Source organism: Chionomys nivalis, chromosome 3, assembly GCF_950005125.1.
Source record: "Chionomys nivalis chromosome 3, mChiNiv1.1, whole genome shotgun sequence".
Lineage (NCBI taxonomy): Eukaryota > Metazoa > Chordata > Mammalia > Rodentia > Cricetidae > Chionomys > Chionomys nivalis.
In genome coordinates, this window is record NC_080088.1 from 112,947,597 (window position 1) to 112,973,478 (window position 25,882).

The window sequence follows — 25,882 nt, forward strand, 5'->3', positions numbered from 1 at the left end:
ACAAGCACATTTGTGACTCTAACACTTGAGCTTGTCTCTTCCTTGGGAATCAGAAGTAAAGACATTTTTCTATACTGTATGGAAATCAAAAGATGCTGAGGTCAGATGGAAGGTCAAATTGTCAGAGGAAAATTTAGAGCTTTACCAGGCATTGGAATTCCATAGGAAACATTTTAAGACACAGCTAACAGTCCCACCATTAGATCCTCAGTTTCAACAAGGGTGAAGTAGGGCTGCACACCAATATTGCCAGGACTGCTTGGCTGTGACTGGAGAGCCACAGAATGAGAGCCACTGATTGCAATATTGCCAGGACTGCTTGACTGTGACTGGAGAGCCACAGAATGAGAGCCACTGATTGCAATGCTACCTGGTTGGCTCACTAAATACTCAGCTCCTGTCCACCACTAAACAAAATGTTTTTACATAACTGAACTAATTTTTTTTATGGTGTCAGGGCTCAAACCCAGAGACTTACACATGATAGGAAAGCACTCTTCCACTGAGCTAACACCAAGCCCAAGTAAACTTAAAGTTCAAGGTTCACTAGCTAGACATAAAATGAAGCATGGTCTCCCCATGATCTGAACATACTTTATACTTGGTCTAAACTGAGGTCGTGCACGCCCAGAAATTTCCCTGAGCTTTATCATGATTCCTGGAGGCAGCCTGATCCGAGGCAGGTCAAAGTAGTTCCCAACGGGAGGCACAAGGACGTCTGAAGGGTAGGTAAATTCTCTGTCTTCTTCTATGGTCAGAGGCAGTGGAGAGGGACTCGGAGTAAGGGCAGGGGAGATAACACCATTGGCCTCCACCTGCCATTGGCACCTGGAAAGAGAAATGAGGCTCTTCACTCCTTCTTAACAAAGATTACTAGAAAGTCATTTGAGTGGTTGTAGCTACATCAGATACAAGAAAGCTCATATGATGTGTTCAGTATGTATTCAGCAAACCTTCTCCAAAGGCTACTGAGCACTTTGTGGAAGCTACCTCCTTTTTTTCCTGGGAATCTACATCCTTTCCAACATATACTTAAGAAACCCTGGGGCTTCATAGTAAAAGCTGAAAGCATCACACGGTTACAACCCCCATTATGTCTGATTTGCTCATCATACATCTACCCTACCTGTACAGTCTTTGAGCTGGAGAAAAACTCATGCAGTTCCAAGAAAAGTTAGCAAAGTAAGACTGAGAAGGCAGGAGGTGTCATTTTTATCCCATTCCTCAGATACTAAGACACCAATGAGAGGGTCAAGTAGTGGCACATTTAACTGAGAAATGCACCGAGTGCTGTTTACCAGATGAAGTCTACTGTTTGTGGGCAAAAGTCTCTCCATGCAGACTTTCCGTTACCTTTGTAAAAGTTTGGAACGCAATAGTTCCTGACAGGCTTCCTCTTCTTTGGTAATTTCTGGTCCGTTGTACAGGATTCTTAACATGGAACAAGCTAACACAGACAGACCTAAGGCCAGGTCTACCAGGAAGGGCAAGCCTCCCGAGACATCCTCCGAGGACTCCTACAATACACACAGGGGCAAATGACATGCACCGTCAGTGGACACCAGCAGAGCACTGCAAGCTGAACTGCACCACACTGGACCATCCCCACTGGGTTTCACAGAGCAGCACTGGGTACAGTACCCAACATCAGAAACAAAGGGTGGCACTGGAATGACCATTGAATGAGGTCTCAACACAGTTCTGAGGAGTGAACTTCACCTTAGAAACAAGCACAAACCACGTGCAAAAAGCTAGAATGCTTTATTAGGTTATGCCTAGTCAAAGAAGAGTTATTCTGTCACTGAGTGCACTGAGGTTACAGGGAAACACCTGCATACCTCCTGGGTAGCAGTCCTTTTTGCCTGATAAACAGAGGACAGAGACCCCTGTCTCATAGGGTGCACATGCTAGCTGGCAGCTCGGCCTGAGAGGTGGAGGCTCTGTGCTGGGTCAAGTTCTAATAACCTCCAAGTCTATAGTATAACCCAAGGGGGAAGTCCAACTGCTTATGCCAACTGAGTGTTCCAGCTGCCTTTGCCCTGTGGGAACATGCTAGAGCCAGGTCACCTCTTCAAGCCTCAAAGAATCCTAGCTACAGGTTTCTGTGCTGCTGAACTGACTTTGGGTCCCATCTCCTTTAATTCCACAGAACGACCACTCACTCCTGCTAGGTTCCTATTTGTTGATGAGGAGACAAATGAAAGAGTGGTTCATATTTTGCCCTGTTTTCAGGGCAAATATGATCTATGTCACCAAGGCACACAGGACAGATTAGGTTCAGTACCTGAGCGCGAACTGTGCAAGCAAAGCCCCACATGGCTTTGTCAGGAGTGTTGTGCTCACGGCCACTTCTCATCTCAAAGGAGAAGGTGACTGTATCGCCTTCAACCTTAAGATTTAAGGGGGAAAATGAACTTTAAGAAAGACAAATAATTTTCAAGAGAGCGATGTATTTCAGAGATTGATTTTTTTGAAAAAAAATTTTTTTTTTTTTGATATACAGTCTTACTCTGAATTCATAATCCTCCTGTCATCCTCTAGAGTATTGGATCACAGGAGCTTACCACCAAATCTCTGGCTTAGAGATTTACTTTATTTTATTAATTCATTTTTTTTTAAAGATAGGGTCTCGCTATGCAGCTCTGGCTAGCTGGAACTCACTATGTAGACCAGGCTGGCCTCAAACTCACTGAGATCCACCTGTGCTCTGTTCTCTCCCCTCATTTCTTCTGAACCTAACTTGCACCAAGGAGGAGGCAAAGAGTAGATCAAGATTTAGCTCACCCAGACATCTGGGCAGACCATTGTCACTGGCTAATTAAAGTGTGCAATGTGTTAATTGTGTGTGCAGCATACAAGCTCAGGAAACATGCTAAGCATATTTGGGGTCAGTGGGCTTCTGATCCCTATTTGTGCTCTGGGCACACACTAGTGAGTAGCTCAAAGGCCCAGATTATAAGGCGTAACCCTACTCATATCAGTTTGAGAGCGGATTGTTATTTTTCTTCAAAGGACAAATTCATTTGAAAACATTAAGTCAAAAGTTTTAAATTGCAGCATAGTGTGGTCCTTGTTCACAGCAGGACCCTGGGAAGGACCAGCAGCCCAACCCCCAAGGGAAGAACTAGCTACGATAGCTGCTGACCACAAAGAACCCTGTGGATGGATTCAATCTCTAGCATGAACAAGGGTCTGATGTTCTGAAAGCAAAAGGAGGGTAATTCTGAAGAGAAATGGGAAAGTCGTAGGTCTAACAACCTGGAACCACCCTAACTAACTAAAGTCCCCATGGCAAAAGCTTTCTGGGGTTACAGTTAGTCCGTGGCCCATGAAGTATGGTCACCTTTCTTTTCTAGAAAGAGGTTGTGACTTGATACCATACCTTCACCAAGTCCTTCGGCCAACCAGTTCCTAAGACACTACGGCTGCCATATCCCAGAGTGTTGCCTCCATACTCAGCAACCTTCCTACTGTTTGTGTTAGGCCCCGCGTATATCACCAACTTCAAAACAGAAAATAGACTGTTAGACTGTAAAAGAAAAACAAAAACAACATCTACAAATAAAGAGGCTGCAAAAAATATTTGTAAAAAAACATACATAACCAGAAAATGGTGTCATTATAACATAACTAATAGATCTTCATATTTAAGGTCTAACTGATACAAGTTTGGAAGCAATCAGCTATTGGTGTTTATAATACATCCAAAGAAAAATAATGACTAAAATTATTAATAAGCATCTTTCTTTCTTTCTTTCTTTCTTTCTTTCTTTCTTTCTTTCTTTCTTTCTTTCTTTCTTTTTTCTTTCTTCCTTTCTCCATGACAGGGTTTCTCTGTGTAGCCCTGGCTTTCCTGTAACTCATTCTGTAGATCAGGCTCACCTCAAACTTAGAGATAGATCCACCTGCCTCTGCCTCCCGAGAGCTGGGATTGAAAGCGTGCACCACCACCACCCGGCAACAGGAATATTTCTTATGTTTTCAAATCTCTATTATTACAGGGACATGAAGGCTTAAATAGTTATGCCTGGCTATTGTGCATTTCTTAAATAGCTATTTTCATCAGAGTTATCTGAACTCATTAATAAAAGGTATAGTCTGGCCCCTGAAGTTCTCCCCAAAATTAATAAAGTGGGCTAATATAGGTAGGTTCTAATACCTAATACAAAATAAAAGGACCCCCCCAAAAAAATCAATCAATAAATAAGGATTAAAAAATGCAACAAAGTGAAAACAAGCCACACATTCTTGGAATGTTGCTTAATGGCATAAAGAGAAATGACAAAGTATGGGTCAGGAAGGTGGCTGCTGCTTGTAGGGACAATTTTCATCTGTTAATACTGTTCTCCTATCACCCATTTACATCCAGTTGGCTGATGCTCTTTGTTATTAAAGTTGTATCTTCATGATATATGTACATGGGGCATGAGTGCCTCAGCCGTGTGGGAAGATGAGAGGACGACTTTGTGAAGTTAGTTCCCTCCTTCTACTTGTGAGTGGGTTTTAGGTATCTATATGGGTCATTAGGCTTCTGCTACATGAGCCTTATCTACTGAGCCCTCTGGCCATCACTGGATGCTCTTCTAATATAAAAGAAAGAGAGCAACAGCTCACTTGGCATTCAAGTATGTCCAGAGGAAAGAGCACTCTGGCTTCCATAACTACCAAGTCCAAGGGCTACAGTGCACTCTGTCACACCCGGTAGCTAAGCTCGGATGTGAAAGCTGCATCTTTAACACTGGATGGATGTTGTTAGCTAGTGAGCTCTTATCTTTTAGACTGCTTGCTGACAGCACCCAGGGACCATAGAGAGAGAAAATATGTTTGTCTACATAGTAAGCCTCCTTGTGAATCATAATTCTAATATACAGGGCAGGCACTAGTTAGTTTACACTGGAAAATGCAAATTATCATTTTTAAAGGAAAAACAAAACGATACCAACTAAAGTGGTAACTTCTGTTTGCACATGAGGCACTGCAGGTACAACACTTGAACTGAGGAGACAAGCAGGCTGGAGCCAGGCTCCACAAAGTATCTTAGCTGCAGGCAAAGGTGAGTTTTGAGGACACATTTTCAACTCCTCCATACATCTAGGATTCTCGACTCTCCTAAAAATCTAACAGGGAAGAGGATTTCACATCTCTTGGTCATGTGTCTCACCTTCTCAAGGCAGATGTGGCTAAGTTCTTTACCTTTACCGTAAAAGCCTCCTGAGATGGGATTAAGATCAGTTGCCCTTACCGTTCACAAAGGGCAGAGATGACATGTAGCTGACCAATGACATGAAGATGGCAAATGCAGTGCTACTCTGTGCTCTTTCACTAGCCTTTCCTCATCAATCCAATGTGGTTGTTTACAATTCAACATCAACAGATGCAAACCCTGACTTTTCTAAATGGCTGTTAAGCCACCAGTTGGGAACTGGTGTAATGGCCACTGCTCTTCCTCAAAATCTGTAGGTGCCTGAGACAATGACAAAGAAGAAAACACAAACCAGACTAAAGCACATCTGAACCTTCTAAAAGCCACCTTCTTCCATAGGACACACGAGAAGCCCCAAGAACTGAACAGGGAGATCTTTTCAGATGAACAGTCATCACACATCTACATGACCCCCAAGACGGAAGGTAGGAGGCAGCAGAGTCACAGGAAGTCCTCTGTCCAAGCTCATGGACACTTACAAAGACAGTGTCTACATGCCCTAATAGTCCTGTTCTCAGACACAGAGCTGTGGCTCTTCAAATCCCTCAGTCACTATATTCCAAAGCACTAGCTGAGGGTAGTCTCCTGAGAGAGACCTATAGGCAGAAATTAGTCAAGAATGGCAGCCAGTGCAAAGGAAAATAAGAAGCAGCTAAGTTGAGGCAGCAGTGACAACCCATTCCTGCTTACTTTGTCATAGTCGTATTGCGACGAGCATCTGCTATCAAATCGTAGATACAGGCAGCGAGCTCCTGGGATATGAACAGTCTCTTTAAATTTATAGTTATCTCTGACAGGGTGTACTGTTTCCACAGTCTTCCCAGCAGCCCATGGAGCAGGGATCTTTAAGCCAGTGAGAAAGCCTGGCTCTTCCTTTTCTTCTAACATTCTAAAACCAGAGAAAGAGAAAGTGGTGTAGCTTAACAAGGAAACAAAACAAAAACAAGCATAAAGTGCAGAACACAGGTTAAGAAACTGTTTTAAGTTTCCCAGAGCACACAGTATGACAAACACCCTACCATGTAAGTACTGAGCAGCAATGGAAAGCATCTGAGAATGCTCTATACTCATGTCTTTATCTTCTTGTTGGCAGGCAATATATTACTTCTCACACACAAGCTTAGAGCACTGCACATGCATTCAGGAAAAGACCTTTGATAATTCTCCTCAGAAGTCCTGAGGGTGGGGCTGAAGACAGTCACTTTCCCAACCCCACAGTCTCAGTGCTCAGAAACTGTGGCAACCCCACAAGTCTCCAGATGCTTTCCCTTGCAGTTTTACTCAGGAAAGGCGCCTGTGAAAGCCCCTTCTCCATTCTCATCCAACCTGCAAGAATGCCATGGAGCCTGAGGCTATCCAACACAAACTTAAACTCTGAACTTGACTGCATGAAGTCAGTTCCTTTGCTTCAGCTTCACCACGGAGCTGTGCTGATGCCAGTCACTCAATGCTAAGGAAAAAAGTTAGGCCCAGCATTGAGGAGGCACAACCTGGAGAGTCAGGCGTTCAAAGACAGCCTGAGCTACAGTGAGTGTTTAGCCAGCCTGGGACACTGGAGAATGTCTCAAAAAAGACAGAAAGGGTTGGGAAGGAGAGAAGGAAGGAAAACAGCGAACCACATGGGGAAGCTTCTGCCTTATAGTCGCAACTCCATGATTACTGAGATGGGAGGACCATTTGAACCTCTGCCCCTTTAAAAACAAGCCAGGCATGGTGCACACACCTTCAAATCCAGCACTCAGGAGACAGAGGCAGGTAAAATTCTGAGTGTGAAATCAAAGTGAGCTTCAGGCCACCCAAGACTATATAATAAGACCCTGTCTAATAACAAAACAACAATAAAACTACATAGCAAAAAATAATAACAATATAAATAAATAAATCTGCCAAATTCAATGTTTCTTGCATGTTTACTACTATGAGAGTTTCAATTCAATCTTAAATGTTCCCCTTCTCATAAGGGAATATAGTCTAACTTGTCCCTATAAATTGAAAACAATTCTATAGCTACCTGTGAAATTCTGGCCCCAAGGTATTTTCTTTTCCAGTTAAATAATCCTAGCTAAAAGTAACTGTTGCAAAAGAAGTACAAGGCTTTCACCAGAAGAAAGTAAAGGAGCTGTGTGCACGTTACCTACCTCTCCTCAGGGAACAGCCTGCACTTCTGGTCTGAGGTGCCACACGGGGAACAGCGCACCTCAGCAAAAACCGGACACTGGGTTTTAAGCAGCAAGGCCGTCTGAAACACAAAACCATCTGATGTCTTAACTGGGGTGGCTCGCGACACAGACTTACAAGTCACACTTGCAGCCTTACAGTCCTAGTTGCCCTCCTTCTCTTGGAAGCACCCATTAGTAAGGAAACACACACACACTCACATACACACACACACACACACACACACACGCACACCTTGCGTGTACTTTACTCTCAGCTATTTGAGGACTCAGAATACTAGATGTGAAGCAGGCTGTCCAATTCTGCACATTAGTACCTCTATACAATTGGTCAACACCCAACACTTGCTAGACCAGAGCTAGTCATTAAGTCACACAAACAAATAAAATCTGTCCCATAACACACTTGTTTGTTGTTTAGGACTTGGAGGTTTTCTTGGCAAAAACTGGCTGCAGTGTTATCATGTCTTCTGTGGCAAAGTGAGGTGTGCAGAGAGCAGGTCAGGCCCACCTGGCTAGTGTAGAGCACAAGCTGCACCAACTGCGGCATCAGGGCGTCGGCCATGGTCAAGGTCTGCAAATTGGGGTGCATCAGGGAGGTCAGCAACACTGGGAGAAGGTGCCCAAGCATAGTGGCCTTGGTAACTTGTTCCAAGCCTTTTAACCTACAAGCCCAGGAAAAAAACACAGCCTAAGGAATTTCATACATGGAGAACAACCACCACATTCCATGTCTAAAAATTCCCTCAAACATATCTCTTTAAACCCGTCAATTCCATCCATTTCTCAAACCCATACCACTTTTCAGTCCAGGTCATACGCTCTGGGCCCCCACAGTAATTCATTAACAGATCCTGAAATGCTGTGACTCTAAGCACTCAGTGCCTACCCTTCCAGGTCTCTGGCCTCTGGTCTGCAGGTTCTCTACTATGCTGAGACTGAAAGGAGAGATGGAGGGCTACAAAGTGAATTTACCAGCTCAGAGTACAAGACCTCCACCTGGGGAGTAGCAATTGAGGCTCATGTGCATTTTAGAAGCAGGCAAAAAAATTGTTTTAATAATTGTAATGGTGGCAAAATATACCTAACATATAATTTATTATCCTGATCATTTTGAAGCATACGTTTCAGGGTTAGAATAATGTTCAACCATTACCACTGCCTATCACTCTAATTCTATCCTACAAACCCAAACCCTATACCTGTTTGGGAAGAACTCTCCTCCTCCAGCCCTAGTAACTACCACTCAACTACCTTCATGTATGGTTTTGGCTACTAACTAGGCAGATTTAAAATCTGTCTTTAAAGTCGCTCTCTTAGTATCTCATTTCCCTGCTAGAAGGATCAAAGCCTGCCCATCTCTCTAAGAAAGAAGGGAGCCATGAGTCCTCCAAGGTTACTGAGGTATTAGAGTTGAAAGGAGAAGTGGGTGCCCCATTTCAGCATCCCCCATTACATTCCGCCTATGCTGCAAGTGGAGATCAAATGTCTTCATAAGCCTTGGTGCAAAGCCTACCTGGGTTATAGTGTTCTCAGCCTAAATTCCCATTTACCATCTTTAAATGAGCAACAACCAACGTATGGGAGAGACACAGTGAAGCAAAGACTGCTGCAAGGTCACATTAGGTCAATATATCATAAAAATACAGTGTGTAACTATTTTGAAAAGCAAGCATGGAAGAGATTTTGTGAGGGGCTCATATCTGGAGAAGTCAAAGACAGGAGGTCTGTTGGAGGGAGGGGCCACTTGTTCTTCCTGGCCACCCTGCTAGCTTTTACTCAAAATAATCACACAGAAAACTATTAATTAAATCGCTGCTTGGCCCATTAGCTCTAGCTCCTTATTGGTTAATTCTTACATCTTAATTTAACCCATTTCTAGTAATCTGTGTATCACCATGTGGCAGCGGCTTACTGGCAAAGATTCAGCATGTCTTACTCTGGCAACTCCATGGTGTCTCTACCTGCCTCCTCTTCCCAGCATTCTGTTTAGTTTTCCCTGCCTAGCTCTGTTCCCCTATAGCTCTGCTATAGGCGCAAAGCAGTTCCTTTATTAACCAATGAAAGATCACGTAGTTAGAAGGACCTCCTACACCAGTGATCGAGGCATTGTGTCAGTGACACTTGCGCAGCACACAGTTATCTATACCACTATGTCACTTTACCCCAAAGGAACCATGCACAACACTGGTTAAAAGCAAATTTGAGCTGGGTATGGTAGTGCACATCTTTGATCCCACCACTTCAGAGGATCTCTGTTAGCTCAAATCTGGTCTTATCCAGACCAAATATAGAGAATAGTTCCATAATAGTCAGGGTTATGTAGAGAGACCCTGTCTCAGAAATGAATGAATGAATGAATAAAATAAAACAAGGAAGAAAAAGAGTAAGAAGAAAAGCAAGCAAGGCCAACTTGAGGGCAATGGCAGTATTGGAGGCCAGGCTCCCAACGAACCTTGCCAACATTAGGTCACAGTGCAAGCATAGGTTCAGTCTCACCTAAGAGCATATTAAAATGTATGAGTACCCTTGGTGTTACAGCACCATTTCAGCCTTTCTCACATGCATGTTTGTATACTTTCTAAAAAGTCTCATTTGATAAGCTGCAGCTGGTAATCCCCATGCTCACCTTTGCTCTCGGTCAGCTATGTCACTGTTTATGAGGGCAGTGGTGACCTGCTGCAGCATTTCCAGTACTTCATCACATCCAGTCAGGATCTGGGTGGCAAGAGCCAAAATACTGGCTTTTAACTCCTAGGTAGAAAAAACCATGAGGTTAGTTTCCAGCATTGTGATGAATAATGCACGCTCACAATGACAACATGACATGATGTGTTTATTCAACAACACATTTCCAGATGAAATGATGTGGCCAGAAGCCCAATGCAGTGAGCTCCTCTTGGGTGGCAGGTAAGAATTTGACTTGGGAGGCCAGAGTCTGGAGCGCAGTTAGAAATATGCAGTATTTCACAGGGAAGGCACTGTGTATCTAGCAGCAAGGCCTAGCTCCCGTCCCATTCAGCACAAGAGTGCTCCTGGAGGCCCAGACACTGTCCGGGTGGAGGACTGCCTTGGGTGGTATGAGCACAGCTAAAGAGAAAAACACAACAGTAAAAAGCACATGTACAGGCAGTGAGTAAAATGAGACAAACCACAGCATGCTGAAATAGAACAAGTAGCCTTGTCCTAAAGTGTTGGCCCAGCACATTTAAAATGCAACACACTGAAAAGCCCAGTTAAAGCAGTAGCAATGGGCTACTGAACATGAAAGAACAGGACAGACTGTCTGGGAATGCAAACTGTTAAGAAATACAAGGCAAGAGCACAGAACAGTTCAGTTCACAGCTAGTTTCTCATTTTTTTTTTTTTAAAAAAAAGAGAACTAACTCTACACGGCATCTGTGCCTTGTTTCTACTTGGAGGTGCTACACCACCTAGCTCATTCTGCTCTTGACAAGAGTCTTTCTACATCTCTGTGCTATTCAATTAAGAATTTATAAAAATTCGCTGGGCAGTGGTGGCACACGCCTTTAATCCCAGCACTCGGGAGGCAGGGGCAGGCAGATCCCTGTGAGCTTGAGGCCAACCTGGTGTAGAGTGAGTTCCAGGACAGCCAGAGCTGTTACACAGAGAAACCCTGTCTCGAGGGGGGGGGGGGAGATTGTTTTGTTTTCTTTTAAATAAGAGTCTTACCATGTAATGTAGTCTGGAACTCACTGAAAGCTGGGCCTCAAACTGAAAAAGATTCACCTGACTTTGCCTCTTGAAAGCTGGGATTAAAGGCATGTGCCACCATACACAGCTCCAATTTTTTTTTTATTTATGTGTATGTATGTGAGACTACACAAGTTTATGGGTACCACATGTGTGCAGGTACCTAGGGAGGCCACAAGAGGGAATTAGAATGTTATGAACTGCCACGTGGGAAAGCAGGAACAGGACTGATTCCCTCAAGCTTTCAGCAAGCACTTTACCTGCTGAGCCGTTTCACTTAGTATTGAGGCAGGATCTCACACTGTGGTTCAGGCTAGCCTAGAATACACTATGTAGCCCAGGCTGACCTTTGATTTTCTACAATCCTTATGGCTCAGCCTCTAAAGTTCTGGGATTTTGGGTGTGTGCCAACCGATCAAACTCTCAAAAATGAAATTTTCAACAGCAATGCAAAAAGGGCCCTGAGTGGCCAGGCGGTGGTGGCGCACGCCTTTAATCCCAGCACTTGGGAGGCAGAGGCAGGCGGATCTCTGTGAGTTCGAGACCAGCCTGGTCTACAAGAGCTAGTTCCAGGACAGGCTCCAAAACCACAGAGAAACCCTGTCTCGAAAAACAAAAAACAGAACAAAACAAAAAAAAGGGCCCTGACTGTCTATCAGAATGACAACAACCACTGCTATAAAAACATCTGTGCACTGCACTGCCATATTATCATATGCAAACAAAAGGCTGAGTTTACAAAGATGCTCATTTAAAAACAGTAACAGAAAACTAAATGAACTATATGGTTAGAAACTAGTCAAAGATCAAAATTTATCGTCTTAAGTTATTTAAACAAAAAGAATATAAAACCACGCAAATATTGGAAGTGGTTAGAATGTAATGCACTCAAAGTGACTTTGAAGTGTAGTGAGATCATTTGTGGGTCAAATTTTTCTTTCTTTTTTTTTTTTTTTTTGGTTTTTCGAGACAGGGTTTCTCTGTGGTTTTGGAACCTGTCCTGGAACTAGCTCTTGTAGACCAGGCTGGTCTCGAACTCACAGAGATCCGCCTGCCTCTGCCTCCCAAGTGCTGGGATTAAAGGCGTGCGCCACCACCGCCCGGCTGTGGGTCAAAATTTAACAATTCTTACAAAACAAAAAGAAACAAAGGCACAAAGAGACCACCCAGAACAAATGAATAACACATTATGAGAGTGTCACAAACATGGTGTAAGCACTGGGCAATGACAGAGAGACCTATGAAATGAGTGACTGAAGCCCTCTCACAGCAATATCAACAACACTGTGAATCTGACATCTTCTACACAGAAATTCAGCAACTGTGGAGGAAGCATCGTTGAAATAGAGCTTGTGTTTACCTGTACCTTCAATGTCTCTCCCTGCAAGGAGCTGTCACTGTCATCATTCTCATCAGGTTTAATCAAAATAGTGTTACTGAGAAGGTGATTCTGAACTGCCATCAGATAGCGCAGGCAGGAAGATGCAGCCTTTAATACAAATAAGGACATTAAGTGACCTCCCTGAGACTGAAAGGGCTCGTTTACCCTCACTTTTTTAAAAGATCTCCACAAGAGAAACAAAAAGAGGAAGCACATAGATAAGAGAACACAATTTCTCAAGGAAACTGCAGGCACGAGGCTTTCACTGTAGGTGCTGGCTGACACACTTACTAGCCTTCTTGCCTTCCACCATGTGGCCCTTAACACTCTCCCCTGCCTCTCACTCACATCTCTACAGCAGACTCCACCCAAACCCTTCAGGAACTTACTGGTTCCAAGCAGCCTCTGAAATGCACTGAGTTAGGAAACAGGACTAAATTAACAGAGGAAACCTCCCACATAAGACAGAACTCCAAATGTAGTAAACCATAAGGCATCTCAGGAAGCAGTGCCTCTGTCTTTTCTCCCTTTCTTGGGAAAGTGCTCTTAGGGATTTGCCCATGTGCACATTTCCCAGGTAAGCTCAGTCCACCTACAGACTCTCCTGAGAGGAGACAACACTTACAGGTACAGTTGAAAGGAGCTTCTGAAAATCATCTTTGGAGACGGTTTGGCACTTGGTGATTAGGATACAGGACTCTCGCACAACAATCTTCAGGATATAGTGTAAGAGCTCATCATTGAGTCTTTAAAACAAGGAACATAAATAGCACACTTGGTAAGAGATAATGAAACAGCTAATTCACTCTTCCATAAAGTCATAAACCAACGGGACACACCACAAAGCAAATTTATTTTTACAAAATGTTGCCCTACCTCCAAATTCAAGTATTTTAGAAGTAACTATAACAGAAAAACAAAGTCATCACCTCCTAGCTCCAACATGCAACTTCTTTTTGGTTTTTTCGAGACAAGGTTTCTCTGTGTAACAGTCCTAGCTGTCCCAGAACTCACTTTATAGACTAGACTGGCCTCGAACTCAGTGAGATCCACCTGCCTCTGCCTCCCAAGTGCTGGGATTAAAGGCGCACGCCCCCACTGCCCAGCACATGCAGCTTCTTTCACAGAGAGCAAGCCAGCTGCCCATAAGATTCCCCTCACCCATCGCTTCTGCTAAGGACTCCCCAGACCCACAGCTTCACTGTTGATATTGACCATACTGAGATTTCAACTCCTAAGACAACTGCAGGATTTACTATTTTTCATTGGGCCCAGAATTTAGGCTCAACATGCTAGTTACCTTATTAGCTATAACAGAAGATTAAAATCAAGCACATTTAAATGTAAATTATCACTTATAAAGAAGGCTAGTAGTGCCTAACATAGAGAACATGCTGTGGTCTGCATGAGACTGTACCCCTAGACTCAGGCATTTGAACACATGGTCCCAAGCTACTGGTGCTATTTGGAGAGAGAAGTCTTAGGGGTGTAGCCTTGCTAGAGGAAGTGTGTCACTGGGAGCAGGCTTTGGGAATTTAAAACCTTGTGCCACTTCTAATTTACACTTTATGCTTCCTGCTTCTGTCATCACACCAGCTACTTGCAGCCATGCCTTCTCATCATGATGCACCCTTATCCTTCTGAAATAGCAAAACCCAAATAAACCCTTTCTTCCACAAGTTGCTCATGGTCGTGGTATTTAATCACAGCAACAGAGAAGTAGTGGGTGTCACCTGTAGTGATCGTCCTCATCACTGCCGAACCGGTTGTTCTGAAGCTGCTCAGCTAGGTTGGTTAGGATCACGTCTCGCAGCTGGGAAAGTCCGCTGTTTCTCTCTCCTGATATAGGACAAAACTCCATGAATGACCCTGTTAACAATACTTAGAAAACCCACTGGGTTGCAGTTCCAGTATCTGGGAGGCTGGGGCAGGAGGACTGCTCAATTTTAAGAAGACTGGGACAATATCTTAACAAACTGCACCTCCCACCCAAAGAAAACTGATGTTATTTTTAAAAAGGTTTCAAAGAAGCAGACTAGGAGCACAGCATTTAGACTCGTGCAAATAGCAGCAAAACAGCATCACAACCAGAGCACAGCTAGAGGCAGGACATTCAAATCAAGTGTGATTTGTCTTCCTAATATATTATAAAGTGTGGTTTTATTACTTCTTTAGGTTAATGCTGCTTTTAAATGCTGACTGTCATTATCATGTCATTTGTTGCTGCGGCTGCTGCTGTTGTTTAAATTAAGTGTATGAAAAACTAACAAAAATCTAGGGTTAGAAATCATCAAGACAACTGGATGGTGGTGGTGCACGCCTTTAGTCCCAGCACTCAGGAGGCAGAGGCAGGCAGATCTCTGTGAGTTTGAGGTCAGCCTGGTCTATAAAGCAAGTTCCAGGACATCCAGAGCTACACACTGAAACCCTGTTAGGAAAAAAAAAATAATTGATCTTAAAAAGAGGAAAGAAAAGATATTGGTTTGGTTTTTGGTTCTTGTTTTGTTTGTTTGTTTAAAACAGGGTCTCACATATCCCAGGGTAGCCTGAACTTTCTACAAAGCTGAGGATGACACTGAATTCCGCATCATCCTGCTTCTACCTCCCACATACTGGAATTGCAGGTGCACTGCCATTCTAAAATAGGAAGTGATTTATTTTTAGATGTGCTAAACATCCAGAGTCAAGACATAGGAAGAGATATAAAACTTCATCTTTGAATTGTGGCTTCTGCATTCAACCTGCAGTGCTGGTCTCTATGCATACACATTTTGCTGTCTGTCTTGGGTACCAGGAAACTAGGGACTCTGTTTTTTGAGACAGGGTTTCTCTGTGTAGCTTTGGAGCCTATCCTGGAACTCACTCTATAGACCAGGCTGGTCTCAAACTCACAAACATTCCCCCTGCCTCTGCCTCCCGAGTGCTGGGATTAAAGGCGTATACCACCACAACCCAGCAAACTAGAGACTCTTGCATGCTAAGCAAAATTTCACCCATGAATGTATTTTACCTAGATACATGTATACCATATACAAGCCTGGTGCTGGCACATGTCAGAATTGGGCATCAGATCCCCTGGAGTAGGAGTTACAGATGTTTGTGAGCCACCATGTGGATGATGAGAACCAAATCCAGGTCTTCTGAAGAAAGTGTGCTTAAGTACTGACCCATCTCTCCAGCCCCAAATACACACTTTCTCAAGTATGTTGACTAATAGGAAGAAAAAGAGACTCCTCCTCTGTATCAGTCAGTGTCCAGCTGTTACCTTGGGAACAAGAAAAACTAGCAAAGTCTAGCTATTCAGCTGAAAGTTCAAGGCCAGCCTGAGAAACTTAGTGATACACTCTCTTTAAAAGTAAAAAGAGAGGGGGCTGGAGAGATGGCTCAGAGGTTAAGAGCATTGCCTGCTCTTCCAAAGGTCCTGAGTTCAATTCCCAGCAACCACATGGTGGCTCACAACCATCTGTAATGGGGTCTGGTGCCCTCTTCTGGCCTACAGGTATATACACAGACAGAATATTGTATACATAATAAATAAATATTTAAAAAAAAAAAAGTAAAAAGAGAGAACAGGAGAAAGAGATGGCTCAGTGGTTCCTGGCCCCTATATGGCATCTCAACATCATCTTTAACTCCAGTTTTAGGGCATCTGACACCTGTCATTCCACAGGACTGAAGCTATGTGGTGCCCAACATTACATGCAGATAAACAATCAAAATACAGAATAAAAATAAAATTTTTTCAAGTAAATAGAAGGCTTTGGAATATAATTAATGGTAGAGTACATGCTTAACACATTCAAAGTCCTAGGTTCAATTCTTAGTAACACACGCACACACACAGACAGACACACAGTTGTTCAAGGATAATCTCAAGATAATTCTCACCTTCTGTTAAGACCAGCTTAAGTAAGTTATTGATTTCAGTTTCACCTGGGTATAAGATATTTAAACCAGAGCTGAAACGACAGAAAAGTCAAAAAGTTTTTTTCTTAAACATTTCAGAAAATATACGCTCTATTTAAATTTTTGTTAGAGATGTCAGCCTGGCCAGATAAGTGACAAAGAGAATTTCTGATCTCAGCTTTTCATGAAGTCTGGAAGATCAGGGCGGAAAATGGCATCAGAGGTTTGTTTCTGTTCTGTTTCTTTGCTTTTTGGCTTTTTTTTTTTTTTTTGGCTTTTTCCTCTTCCCTCTCTGTCAAGCTGTGGCATGTTTAGCACACAGCCTCAGGCACAAAAGAAACTGTCACAAAGACGGGACAGTGCCTATACCCTGTCCAGGAGTTTCTGCCTCGCACCACATTTGTTCTGTTGAGGAAGCAACTCAAAATATTAACATGGTGAAAAGAAAGAGAAAAAAATAAACTTTACCCTCTGTGTCATTCTTGCCAGAAAAGCCTTCCAAACCAACCATCCAAGTCTCCATCAGCCTCTATACTACATTTGCTCATGTTATAATGCTACTTCTATGAAAGTTGATTGAAATAAAATAAACCAAAAAATTAGAAAAATAATATTGAGGCTATTTGAGGTACATATGAATTTGAGGCCAATGTGATCTACACAGTGAGTTCCAGGCCAGTCATTGCAACATAGTGAGATCCTGTCTCAAAATTTAATTAATTCACAATAATTTTTTTTTTTTTTTTGGTTTTTCGAGACAGGGTTTCTCTGTGGTTTTGGAGCCTGTCCTGGAACTAGCTCTTGTAGAACTCACAGAGATCTGCCTGCCTCTGCCTCCCAAGTGCTGGGATTAAAGGTGTGCGCCACCACCGCCCGGCCACAATAATTAATAGCTGGGAATGAGGGCTCTGGCCTGTAACTCCAGAAATTGACAGATATAGGAAGATCTAAAGTTCAAGGTCAGTCTGGGCTATCTCAAAACACCCAATCTCAAACTAAGAAAAAACAAAACAAAAGAAAAATGCCCAAAAAATACATAAACAAAACAACAAGACAAAATTCTCACTGGACTGTGGCCCACAAATTCACTAATGAAGAGACTGAGAAGATGCTAGTGGAGTAAAGTGCTTGCTAGGAAAGAATAGGAGCCGACTTCCATCTCCAGTGCCCATGTAGAAAAGTTGGACATCAGCACACACCTGATTCCAGTGCAAGAGTCAGACAGAACTCCTGGGCCTTGCTGGCCAGCTAATCTAGTCAACTGGCAGGGTCCTAGTTCCATGAGAGGGACCTGTTCTTCTTTTGAGACAGGGTCACACTGTATAGCTCTGGCTGGTTTGAAACTCACTACGTAGACCAAGTTGGCCTTGGACTCACAGAGATAGGCCTGCCTCTGTCTCTAGATGACTGATATTAAAGGTGTGTGCTGGTATCCACATCTCAACGGGATTTTTTAAAAAATCATTACTATTATTATTTGTATGTGCATGTGTTTATGTGTGTATGACGTGCATCCAGGCACGTTCATGCCAGTGTACATCTAGAGGTCAGAGGACAACAATCAGGAGTTGGTTCTTTCCTTCTATGGTGAGTTTTGGGGATTCAATTCAGGTCATCGTTCTTGGGTGGCAATGAGTCATCTCAGCAGCTCTCCAACAGGATTTTGAGCAGGTTAATGAGGATTAGCACAACTAAGCCCTACACTACATCAGCTTCCCACATAAGCCAACCTCACAAACCTACATGATAGGTGTCCTTTTTATTCCATCTCACAGCTGAGGAAACAGAAACAACAAACTATGGCCACAGCCAATGTGAGTAGCAGAGCAGACTCTAGACACCAGGGCAGTTCCACACCAGAGCATGAGCATGCTCCACACTCACGCTTGAGAACATCCTAGCTGCCTGCAACTGTCCACTCACAACCCTTCTAGAGAGTTTTGTTCTTTTCACAAAGAAAATGTTCTTCCATTGGTGAGGTCCAGATTCTGGTGGGTTGAGCTATCGAGGCATTCACAGAGGCTTCTTTTGCAGAAAGCACTAAGAAAACCCATTTGCTGTTTACCTGATGGCAAGACAGACCTCCTTCTGAATTTCAGAGCAAATTTGGTCTTTCGGTGCCATCAACAACTGCCAAAGAAGCAATCCTGACCGCCGAATAATGTCTCGGTTCCTTTCAGTTTGTGGGCTGAAGAAAAATTTAAACACCACCTACAGAAACATAAGAGGCAGAGCTAAGTATGCTCATTCCACCAGGGATAAAATTAGCTCTCTAGAAGAAAGCACAGGATAGCTGTTCTTGTGAAAAGATAACCAGGTGCATTTTCAACTCCACTCTCTTCTACACAATGGGATATAGTAAACATCTTACATACATTAACAGCAATGAGACAACATCCACTCCACTAATCGAGGTGCAATGTACATGATAGATGACAACCCTAGTCAGGGGACTGCCAGGAGGTAAGAACCTCTGTAAAAACTGAGGCTGCTGAAGGTGTTTCTTCTGGGAGGAGGTGGCTGCTGCCATCTTGCTAAACTCACACTGAATGTGTACCTGAAAGACAACGAGGATGCAGCGTACGATACAGGTGTCTCCATTAACCATGGCCTTCTCCATGATGTCACAAATGCTGCTCAGATGGCGTGCCTCAATAGGGTGCTGCTTGCCCAGGACACTAGTGATGGGAAGATTGGGGTTCGTGGCCAAAAGATTGAGCTGGTGAATGCACATGGCGCCAACATGGTGCAGTAATTGGTTTATGACCTCATTCGTGCTGATGGCCTCTTCTGGAAGATGCAAAGGAAGCATGGTGAGGAAAGACATGACAAGTGTCCCAGAGGAGTAACTCTCCAGTGTACAAAAGCTATGCACACTCAAGGACAGACTTGTGGTACCCCTGGATAGCACTGTTGCTTCAGAACCTTTCCTGCCACAGTGTGGGATATAACATAGGTAGCTACCACTTACTAAACTGGTTATGTGAGCTTAACAATGGGATAAAGTTTGACATGCATGGTTAGAAACTTAAATTCTTTTAGTCCTATTTTATAGAGCAGTAAACGAAGAGTGGGAAAGGTTAAGTTACCCTAAAACACCCAATTATGAAGTGACAAAGCTAGGGCTTGAACTCAGGCCATCTCAGCCCATGCTGGCAACCATTCTAGAAGACTTAGAGACATCTTCCATGGCTGCCCTATGGAAGAACCCCTATCCACAAGCAACCCCCTTGTATCAAACTCAGCATTTCTATTCAGTTGGATAGATGTTTATCAATTAAACCTCAAGATTAATAAGCATTTTCTTATATAATTACTTTATGGCTCATGGATGGTTTCAGGCATTCAGAGGATGGAGGTGAAGAATAATCTACATAGGCAAAGTACAAGAAAGACTACTTAGGGAGCTAGAGAGACAGCTTAAAGGTTAAAAGCAATGGTTGCTCTTCCAAACGATCTGAGTTTAAGTCTTAGCACCTACAAGGCAGCTTAAAAGACGATAAAAGAGCCGGGCGGTGGTGGCGCACGCCTTTAATCCCAGCACTCGGGAGGCAGAGGCAGGCGGATCTCTGTGAGTTTGAGACCAGCCTGGTCTACAAGAGCTAGTTCCAGGACAGGCTCCAAAACCAGAGAAACCCTGTCTTGAAAAAACAAAAAACAAAAAACAAACAAAAAAAAAAGACGATAAAAGGATGCAAGCATGGGCAGATATGAAGACAGGGCTCTTGGAAACTCCCATGACTAAAAAGAAACCTCCTGCTTATCTTTTACCCTGAGGGTCCCACTAGATCCCACTTGCTCCTGTCTTGGGAGTCTTTTGTTTGTTTGTTTGTTTGCTTTTTTGTTTTTTTCGAGACAGGGTTTCTCTGTGGTTTTGGAGCCCGTCCTGGAACTAACTCTTTTTTTTTTTTTTTGTTTTTGTTTTTGTTTTTGTTTTTCGAGACAGGGTTTCTCTGTGGTTTTGGAGCCTGTCCTGGAACTAGCTCTTGTAGACCAGGCTGGTCTCGAACTCACAGAGATCCGCCTGCCTCTGCCTCCCAAGTGCTGGGATTAAAGGCGTGCGCCACCACTGCCCGGCCTGGAACTAACTCTTGTAGACCAGGCTGGTCTCGAACTCACAGAGATCCGCCTGCCTCTGCCTCCCGAGTGCTGGGATTAAAGGCGTGCGCCACCAGCGCCCGGCCTGTCTTGGGAGTCTTAAGATTTTGAGCAAAGACTGTTCATCTTTACCGAGGACTTCTGCCAAGTTGAGGATCTATAGAATAAATGAGGTCTGAGTTTAAGTTAGATACGTGGTTGGACAGGAGTAAGGATTCTCAGTGTAAAGTTTATGAAAGACTCTGGTCGATGAGAGGACATGAGAATAAAGGGGTGGAGGCAGACTGGCTAGCAAGAGGAAGCAAGGACTGTGAATGGGAAGACAGTAAAAGCTCAGGCAGAAGCAGTCATTGCAGATTGGTGGGAAATGGCAGGGTTGGGATATATTGAATGTGGGAGCCAAAAGGATTTGGTTCATTGAAATTCAAAGATAAACTGGGTTTGGGAATGTAGTTCAGCTGATACAAAATGATTGTCTAAGGGGCTGGAGAGATGGCTCAGAGGTTAAGAGCACTGCCTGCTCTTCCAAAGGTCCTGAGTTCAATTCCCAGCAACCACATGGTGGCTCACAGCCATCTGTAGTGAGATCTGGTGCCCTCTTCTGGCATGCAGGCATACATGCTAGCAGAACACTGTGTATATAATAAATAAATCTTTTTTAAAAAAATGATTGTCTAATATGAACACGGCCTGGATCCCCTCACATAAACCTGGCATACTGGCTCACACCTGCAATCCTAGCACACAAAGGGAAGGGGGTTAGAAGTTCAACGTCATTCTTGGCTAAGTGATAACTTTGAGTCCAGCCTGTACTACATGAGACCCTACAGAGACTGCTTTTAATCTCAACACTTGGGAGGCAGAGGCAGTCAGGTCTATGTGAGTTCAAGGCCAGCCTGGACTACAAAGTAAGTTCCAGGACAGTCAGGGTTCCACAGAGAAACTGTGTCTCTAGTAATACATTAATTAATTAATAATAAATAAGTAAATAAAGCCTAAATTATTCAGTTTGATACTGTGAAAGAATGGAAATCCATATACAGAGATTAGAAGGGCAGATTAACAGGTACAAATTTGTAAAGGAAAATAAGGGGTGCTTTTTGCCATGTAAAGCCCCACATGCCCACTGTATAAGCAAGCGGAGCTGCGTTCAGAGTCTGGAGAAGACCAGGGACTTGGCAGTGATGGGTACATAGCACAATCTCTTTTTTTTTTCTTGATGCAGGTTTAAAAACAACTTAAACCGGGATGGAGAGATGGCTCAGAGGTTAAGAGCACTGCCTGCTCTTCCAGAGGTCCTGAGTTCAATTCCCGGCAACCACATGGTGGCTCACAACCATTTGTAATGGGGTCTGGTGCCCTCTTCTGGCCTGCAGGCATACACACAGACAGAATATTGTATACATAATAAATAAATAATTTAAAAATAAAAAAATAAAAATAAAACAACTTAAACCTCAGGATATGATTCAAATACCTTATGACCTCTAAGGTATTATACCTGGGCTGGGGAAGCTCAGCTGTCAAAGCACTTGCCTCCCACTGATGACCCTAGTTCCAACCTCCAAAACATGAAACAAGACCTCCAAAACATGAAACAAGACATAACACAAAAAGTCACTCCCATTTTATGGGTACAAGGCAAGTCAATCGTTTTTTAACAAATTTATACAAATATGATTAGGAATCCCAGGCAGCGGTGGCTCATGCCTTTAATCCCAGCACTTGGGAGGCACAGGCAGGCAGATCTCTGTGAGTTCGAGGCCAGCCTGGTCTATAGAGTGAGTTCCCGGACAGGCTCCAAAAACTACAAAGAAATCCTGTCTTGAAAAACAAAACAAGGGCTGGAGAGATGGCTAAGTGGTTAAGAGCACTGCTTGCTCATCCAAAGGTCCCGAGTTCAATTCCCAGCAACCACATGGTGGCTCACAACCATCTGTAAGGAGGTCTGGTGCCCTCTTCTGGCCTGCAGATATGCTCACAGACAGAATATTGTATACATAATAAATAAATAAATAAATATTAAAAAAAGAAAAACAAAACAAAACAACAACAAAAAAGAAAATTAGGAATGAAAGCATAGAAATTACTATTGACTCTACAGATATTAAAATAATTGCAGGGGATGGCAAGATGGTTCAGCAGGTAAAGATGCCTGATAACTAAGCCCAGAATCCACATGATGAAGAGACACATACACATACAAGCATAATCCCCAGAATCTACATGACGGAGAGACACATACACACATGAGCCTAATACACAGAATCCACATGGTGGAGAGACACATACACACATAAGCCTAATTCCCAGAATCTACATGGTGGAGAAATGTATACACACATGCGCACTCAAGCCTAATCCCCAGAATCCACATGGTGGAGAGACACATACACAATAAATAGAAACGTACTAATACATGTTCACTCTCTTTCCAGGGGTTGTACTAAATGCCCTTCCGTTTAGGTATGGTCTGTGCCTGTTCTAGCCAATGCACAAAAACTGGCAGGCACTACTAAAAACAGCGTGTCAGTTTCAGCATCCCTCCCAACATGACAGGTTGATATAAATTCTAGGATACAGTGTGAAGCAAAGGGGACAAATCTTTGTGCTATTCTTATTTCCATCCATAACTCGAGTTTAGGCACAGTATCATGAAACCCAGGCTAGCTTCAGGTTCCCGGGTAGCCAAAGAGGACCTTGAACTCCTGATCTTCCTGCCTCTGCTGGATATTCACCACACTGAGTTACAGTACAGCTTTGGTTTTAGTAATTTCTTGGGGTGGGAGATGTAGCTCAGCTGGTAGAGTGTTTGTCCAGTATGTATGAAGCATAACATAAACTGGGTATGTGATCCCAACACTAGGGAGGTGGAGGCAGGAGGATCAGAAGTTGAAGATCATCCTTGGCTAAATATTGAATTTGATGTCAGCCTGGAATACATGAGACTCTGTCTCAAATTCAATTACTTAATTACTTCTTTATTAAAATTCAATTAACTACTTCTTTATTAGTGTTTTCAATTCATAGTCATCAACTCTTTAATTTTTTTCAATATATTTCACTTAGTTTTTTTAACATGTCTACAATGGCTACTTTAAAGCTGTCATCTATTAAGTTCAACATCTGACTTCACCTATGTGTGCAGTTGGGCTGAGTTTCTCCTTTTAACCCCTTGTTTCCTTATTATTATTATTGTATTTGGTGTTAGGGATGGAAGCCAGGGCCTTGCCCCTAAACATCATCTATCCTATATTGAGCGACTCTCTTAATTCTAGGTTTTATTTCAAGACATGGTGGCTGTTAACCAACAGTCATAGGTGGCACCCAACATGCTGAGCTACTAATGCTCAATTCTATAAGGGTCTACTTGCAAGGAGGTACCCCAGCTGGGCACTTATAAACTCTGCCCTGATAAGTAACTTCTGTCTGTCCTTCTGACGATGGATTCACTTTACATTTACCCAGACATGAACATCAACAGGGATCCTTTCAGGCACCCTATGGAGGCCCCAAGATTCATCAAATCTCCATCTACTTTGCTGTTCTGTTGAGCCCCTGGTCTCTCTTTGGCACCAAAGGAAATGCTGCTGCTGCAGCAAAAGAAGCTCAGCCCCAAATCCTGTCAGCCCTTAGGAAGCAAAGCTGTTGATTTCCACAGTGGGCCCAACTCTGGCATAATCAGCTAAAAATGCCACAGGCTTCCACTGTTTTTACCCAAAATGTTGAGGATAGTGTGGTAGTGGTTGGTTTTGTTTGTTTTTTATTTGTTTGTTTGGGTTTGGTTTGGTTTTGGCTTTTCAAAACAGGGTCTCTCTGTGTAGCCCTGACTGTCCTGGAACTCACTCTATAGACCAGGCTGGCCTCGAACTCAAGAGCCCCCTGCCTCTGCCTCCCAAGTGCTGGAATTAAATTTGTGTGCCCCACCACCTAACTGTTGTTGCTTGGCTTTTTGAGAAAAGGGCTCAATATGCAGTCCTGGCTGTCCTTTGTAGAGCAGGCTGGCCTTGAACTCACAACAATTTGTCTACCTCTGCCTCCTTGAGTGCTGTTGTTCTTTTTAATATAGTAATTGTGTTAACCAGTTTCCAAAATACGGATAAAGATGGGTTTGCTGTTGTAGATAATGTCTGTTTTAATGATACTTTACAAAGAGAGTATTTGCTGAGTTACTCTCTCTTCTGTAGCAAGATAGTTGATCTCAATGATGTCAATCAATATTGCTGGGCATGGAGGTGCACACCTTTAAACCTAGCACTGAAGAGGAGGGGCAGGTGGATCTCTGAGAGTTTGAGATCAACCTGGTCTACACGGTGAGTTCAAGGACAGCCAGGCTCTGTAGAGACCTTGTCTCAAAAACCAACCAACCAACCAACCAGCCAACCAACAGTCAATATTAAGAAAGATAATATAAATTTGGGTATAACTAAGCCATTGTCAGTATAAAACATTAATACAGCATAGAATTCCAGTCCAAGAACCAATAATCAATGTTGTGTTTTGGATTTTACTTTGAGGCAGGATCTTAGTCAGGCCCAATTTGAATTAGAACTCACTCTGTAGCCTGAGCTTTCTATGTGCTGAGATTACATGGGTTCCTTCTCAGCACCAAGAATCAAATTTTATATCTACATTTAGATTTTGGGAGGGACACAGAGATTTTCCTTTTAGAAACCTACAAGTTCTTCAAGGCCTCCACATTTACATGCTTTTTGATTTACAGGATTTACATGCTTTCTCCTTCCCAATAGACAGTCGTCCCTGTCGTGGACAACAGTAGGTTTTAGCTTGTAAGTTCCAAGAAGGAAGCTGTGGATACAATCTGTTGCTAGCCCACATTACCACCTAACGCTGCCACTCTAGTTTGTTATATTTGGGAGCTGACAGTGCTGCTCACCTTTGGGCTCGGTGATGATATGGCTGACCCCCAGTCTCTGGCACACATAATGAAAGGCCTGGTTCCCAGGATTGCACCACTGATCGATATAATCATTTGAGCAGGTCCACAGCATGTTGTTCACGGTATCATAACAGGCACCTGCAAACAACACAGTTCACTCAGCGGCTGTGCCATCACATCTGCACATATATTTCCCACGGAACTGCCAAAGAACAAAGGGCGAGAATTTCCCCCAGTGCTGACAGTCACAACTCTACTCCCAAAGAACTATGTAACAACACATTAAATTGGAACCAAGAAAAAAAGCTTAAATTTAATTTGCAGTTTTGCTCAGTTCCTATGCGAGAAGGAACAAGTCATAAAATACATGGTTTGCAGCAACAAACTTCCAAAAAGGATTCAGATGGCTTCCATGAAAAATTCAGGACACCAGGAATGGGTAACACTGTTGAGTCCACAGAAGTGGATCCATTCCACCTTGACTAAAGGTCAGAGAGTTTAAG

At 43.2% G+C, this 25,882-nt stretch overlaps 1 protein-coding gene across 9 annotated transcripts in view; it reads right to left on the bottom strand.

Annotated features, from left to right (window-relative positions):
* Hectd4 (HECT domain E3 ubiquitin protein ligase 4) overlaps nucleotides 1-25,882 on the bottom strand; it is a 183,850-nt gene that overhangs the window by 82,779 nt on the left and 75,189 nt on the right. For 4 of the 9 annotated variants that reach the window (XM_057763492.1, XM_057763490.1, XM_057763489.1 and 1 more), the window contains exons 11-25: nucleotides 25,377-25,517; nucleotides 18,939-19,171; nucleotides 18,447-18,592; nucleotides 16,364-16,434; nucleotides 14,209-14,314; nucleotides 13,101-13,221; nucleotides 12,455-12,583; nucleotides 10,010-10,134; nucleotides 7,892-8,045; nucleotides 7,342-7,442; nucleotides 5,894-6,092; nucleotides 3,383-3,529; nucleotides 2,285-2,389; nucleotides 1,354-1,517; nucleotides 595-828 (exon numbers count right to left, since the gene is read on the bottom strand). In XM_057763492.1, the coding sequence (XP_057619475.1) occupies nucleotides 595-828; nucleotides 1,354-1,517; nucleotides 2,285-2,389; nucleotides 3,383-3,529; nucleotides 5,894-6,092; nucleotides 7,342-7,442; nucleotides 7,892-8,045; nucleotides 10,010-10,134; nucleotides 12,455-12,583; nucleotides 13,101-13,221; nucleotides 14,209-14,314; nucleotides 16,364-16,434; nucleotides 18,447-18,592; nucleotides 18,939-19,171; nucleotides 25,377-25,517 (2,176 nt within the window). The remainder of the gene's footprint in view (nucleotides 1-594; nucleotides 829-1,353; nucleotides 1,518-2,284; nucleotides 2,390-3,382; nucleotides 3,530-5,893; nucleotides 6,093-7,341; nucleotides 7,443-7,891; nucleotides 8,046-10,009; nucleotides 10,135-12,454; nucleotides 12,584-13,100; nucleotides 13,222-14,208; nucleotides 14,315-16,363; nucleotides 16,435-18,446; nucleotides 18,593-18,938; nucleotides 19,172-25,376; nucleotides 25,518-25,882) is intronic. The other 5 variants (XM_057763494.1, XM_057763493.1, XM_057763496.1 and 2 more) reach the window with 4 other exon arrangements.